The 4,963-nt window shown below is 23.3% G+C and overlaps 1 protein-coding gene across 1 annotated transcript in view; it reads left to right on the forward strand.

Moving 5' to 3' along the window:
- Positions 1–4,670: 4,670 nt before the first annotated feature.
- Positions 4,671–4,963, forward strand: part of LOAG_09965 (hypothetical protein) — a gene marked incomplete at its 5' end in the record, with an annotated part of 9,485 nt that continues 9,192 nt past the window's right edge. The window contains one exon of the mRNA XM_020448058.1: positions 4,671–4,804. Within this exon, the coding sequence (XP_020301764.1) occupies positions 4,671–4,804 (134 nt within the window). The remainder of the gene's footprint in view (positions 4,805–4,963) is intronic.

Consider the following 4,963-nt stretch of genomic DNA (forward strand, 5'->3'; position numbering starts at 1 on the left):
ATAATAATAATAATAATAATAATAATAATAATAATAATAATAATAATAATAATAATAATAATAATAATAATAATAATAATAATAATAATAATAATAATAATAATAATAATAATAATAATAATAATAATAATAATAATAATAATAATAATAATAATAATAATAATAATAATAATAATAATAATAATAATAATAATAATAATAATAATAATAATAATAATAATAATAATAATAATAATAATAATAATAATAATAATAATAATAATAATAATAATAATAATAATAATAATAATAATAATAATAATAATAATAATAATAATAATAATAATAATAATAACAACAACAACAACACAACAACAACAGCAATAACAACAACAACAACAATCATATGTTACTTCATACAAATTATATCATTCGAAATTTCCTATAATAACAACAACAATCATCTATTACAACAATTCAAATAAAAAGCGGAAAAATTACTCATTTGTATAATTTGCAAAATTATACGTAAAACAAAAAAAAAAAAAAGCTGGAAATTATCTGTAATACAAAATTAGCATACACATATAATTATAAAAAATGAAATAAATTCATACGATCCGTTTTTTTTGGTTAAATATTTTCCATATATAATTCCTATTTAGAAAAAAAAAAAGAAACAATTAATTATATATTAAACAATTTCATGTATTCAATCAATTCTACCAATCTTACACAAAAACTTTTTTGATACCTTTAACTATTAAAGCTTTGAATAGTTAAAATTTTATCAAATATATTGGAAGAAAAAACAAAAAAAAAAAAAACAAATGGAAAAAAAAAGAACAATTAACCACAATTAGGAAAGATGAAAGGAAAAAGTGAAGGAATAATTAATCACAATTAAAAATGAATAAAAATTTATTTGATGATAACATTTGCATTTTTTTCTTCTCTCTCTCTTTAATTTATTCAAAGCAACACATTTTTTCTTTTTTTTTTCTTTTTTTTTTTTTTTTGAATCAGCCAAAGAATTTGTTGATGCTATTAATGGATGGAATTGTTAAATTTCCAACACCTAAAATTTTCATAAATTATTTTCCTGTCTTCTCATTTTGTTTATTGGTTTGTTCTTTGTTTGTTTGTTTGTTTGTTTTTTAAAGAGAATGAAATTTTTTTTCCGCCTTGTTTTAAACTTTATTTAAAGCTTAAATTAGTAAAAATGTTAGTGTTATAGCACAAATGTTTTATTCCTTTTTTTTTCCGTTATAACTTCTTCTTTAAAATTTTAAACAAATTTTTTCAGTGGTAGAAAAAACGACCTTTTAATGATGAAAAATTATTTCATTTAACAAGCGCTATAAGATACCTTTTACCAAAATAAATATTTTATAATCTTTAAGACTGAAAAAATTTATTGAAAATATTTTCTTTTTTGACGTAAAATTTATTAAACGTTCAATATTTATTTCAAATAAACGGTAAAACAAAACAAAAAAGGACTATCATTTTTAATAAACATCCAATATCATCCTTTCTTATTAATTAATTTTACCCATGCATAAAATTATCATTTTTATTCAACAACTAATATCATTCTTACTTATCAATTAATTTTATACAGGTATATTTAGCCAAATGAATCGTTAACAAAATTTTAGCTTTTGCATAAATAATTATAAGATAATAATTAGGGTAATGGAAGAATATAAATGATTGTAGAGAATTTGAAAAAATTTTGTTGAATGAATAAAATTGTATTGCAAAAGCTATTAAGCAAATATACTTCACAATTATTATTTTTATGATTAAATAGTTTAATTTCTTGTTTTCACTTAAAAATTCCAACTTTTCAAGAACAAGAAAAAAAAAGAGAAAGAAAGGATTAAATTTTAAAAGTATTGAAAAATCTAATCAAAAAAAAACAAGTGAAAGATTTAATGTCACACTATAACCACAACAACTGCTACTACTCATTTCATCCTACAATTGCTCCATTTCAATTTATTTTTATTCATTTTCAACTTATATCAATTCTTGTTTTCCTTTTTTATTTTTAGTAATTAATTTTTGTTTTATTACGATTAAAAAAAAGAAACGAAGGAATTTCACTTCTTATACAATAATTTATAATTTTTATAAAATATCATTCGTTGAATAATGGTATTTGTTAAAATGCTGTGAAACGATTAATGAATTTATTAGTTTTACTGAGATTTTTTTCAAGTTTATGATTAATTAATTAACGGCTAAAAATTAATTGGTTTATGATAATGATAAGCTAGCAAATTTTCTTCCTATCCTCAATTTCGAAGATTGATAATAATATGGGATATTTCTCGTTTTTATTTTTAAATTGTACCATTGCCTTTATCTTTATGGTACTTTTTATATTTATGTACATAGCAAGATAAATGATAAAAATCTTTATCATTATCATAGCATTATTATGATTAATAATAAATCGATTATTAATCATTATTAATTACTCGGTATATAAGATCTGTTTATTACAAATAATTACGGTATTTCAGATACAATCGTTAGAATATGTTGCTTTTTTGTTTTCTTTTACAATTTATTATATTAGATTATTTTATTTCAAAAGGACTTTTCACTTTAAAAAAATAAATTTTGAATTGTTTACCGAAAAACTGTCAAACAATTTTGTTGAAAATTTGTCACACTTTTTTACTTTTCCTTTCTTTCCTTCTTTTTTTACTTACTAAAGTAATCGCTGTAAGAGTGAAATTTTTATGAAATAGTTTTAAATTTTCCCATTTATTTATTCATTTATTCATTTATTTATTCATTCATTCATTCATTCATTCATTCATTCTTCCATTCATCCATTCATCCATTCAATTATTCCCTCACTCATTCGTTCTCTCGTTCATTCATTCATTCATTCTTCCATTCATCCGTTCAGTTATCCCCTCATTTATCCGTTCATTCATTCATTCATTCACTCAATCCAATGTTTCTTTCATCACTCATCTCACATCATTTACATGACAACTGCTATTCCTCTTTATCACTCCTAATGCTTTACATCCTTCTCTTTTTCCTCTCCTTTTCTTCCTACCTCATTCTCTTTCTCATTCTAACATTTCCTCTTACTATCCTATCTTCTTTCATTCAATAAAAATTTTTTAAATTCTCTTTTCATTTTTTTCAAAATTCATTCCTATCATATATTTCATACCAATAGCAATGATCATTTCATGATTATATTCTTCTCTAATTCTCTTACACTTTCCTCTCACTGTCATCGTTTAAAAATTCTTTCATATTGTCACAATGTCACGTACAATTAAGAAGTTACGTTGGCGTTCACGTTATATTTACGTTGTATTCACGTTATATTCATGCTGTCTTCACGTGTGTATTCACATTGTATTCATTTGTTCACGTTATACTCACGTTGTGTTCAAGTTGTATCCACGTTATGTTCATGTTGTATTCACGTTGTATTTAAGTTGTATTCACGCTGTGTTCACGTTGTATTGACTTTGTGTTCACGTAATGTTCACGTTTATACTCACATTTCAAACTGTCTCTCCTAGCTGGTAAATTCATTAGCAAATGAAACGATGAAAATTTATCCGTAAAAAAAAATTTTGAATGAATGATAGATATTGTAGTGAAAGATGCAGACAGACAGACAGACATATCAATATGACAGGACAGACAGACAGATTGGACAGCAATACAAGCATATGGTTTTCTTTTATGAGAGAGGGATGATGTTTAATTTAAGCAACAAGTTATGATTTATCAATCATAATGTTTTAATATTATCACTAAAGATGTTTTCTGTTTATCATCCATCCATTAAGTGATAAAACGGAAATAGATTCTTTTAAATTAGTATTATTCATAATTTTTTCATTCCAATATATTCACGTAAACATACGTGTTACGTGAAAACATTTATATGTATAACTTTATCTCTTCAATTTTTTAATTCATTTAATTCGCTTATCAATTTATCAAAATATTTCATATATCCATCTATTCTTCAGTCATTTTATCCTTTTACATTTATTTATAGCTATCCATCCTTTTCCATTTCTTCATCGATTTATCGTTTTAAATCATTTTATTCTTGAAAAAACAAAAGAAAAATTTTCATCCATTATTGATCCCTGACATTTTTATCTTCATGAGGTCATATCTACGAAATCTGTGACTGTTATGACCTCGCGCTATAGGTCAATGATGAAGATATTTTCATCCAATAGTATTTTCTTTTTTTTTTCTCCTTCCCTCCTCCCGATTTTACACTCATTGAGTTGCGAATTAACGACAAGGTCAACTTCCTTCCATTATACAAAGAATAATTTCCATTTTCTAACTGTTAATTTGCATCTTTTAATTTTTTTTTTGGTTTCCCTTTTTTTTTGTTTTGTTTATCAATCGATTTATTGAAACATTTATTTGCCCATATTTCATATCGTCCATAAATTTATTCCTTTTTTTTTTGTGCAAATGAGTTTGAAAAAAAGTGAAATTAATCAAATTTTTATATCATTCGTATACGAAAATTTATATTCAATCGCTAATTTTATCAATTATTCAAATAATTAACAAAAAAAAGGAAAGAAATTTTATAGAGTTGGTATGAAATATTTATACCATATTAGCTGATAAGAATTTATCAAAGATAATAACTAACTGATGTATTTTAGTTTCTTGCAAATACTTCATCAACGGGTTCAACAGCACTAAATTACTTTCGGCAACATTTAATGAAGCGATATCAAAGTGAAGCAGTCCAGCAACGACTTAAACTTCTTTTCGACGTTCTTCTTCGTGGTTTCAGGTAATTGATATTTGGGTGATTTGCAAAATTTTATAGAAAATATTCTAATGATAAGATGAGATGTTGGAAAATAAAAATTTCATAATTTACAGGATTTTTCCTTCTCTTTTTCTCCTCTCTCTCTCTCTCTCTCTCTCCTCTCTNTNATATTATTATTAT

Source organism: Loa loa (assembly GCF_000183805.2).
Source record: "Loa loa unplaced genomic scaffold supercont3.259, whole genome shotgun sequence".
Classification (NCBI taxonomy): domain Eukaryota; kingdom Metazoa; phylum Nematoda; class Chromadorea; order Rhabditida; family Onchocercidae; genus Loa; species Loa loa.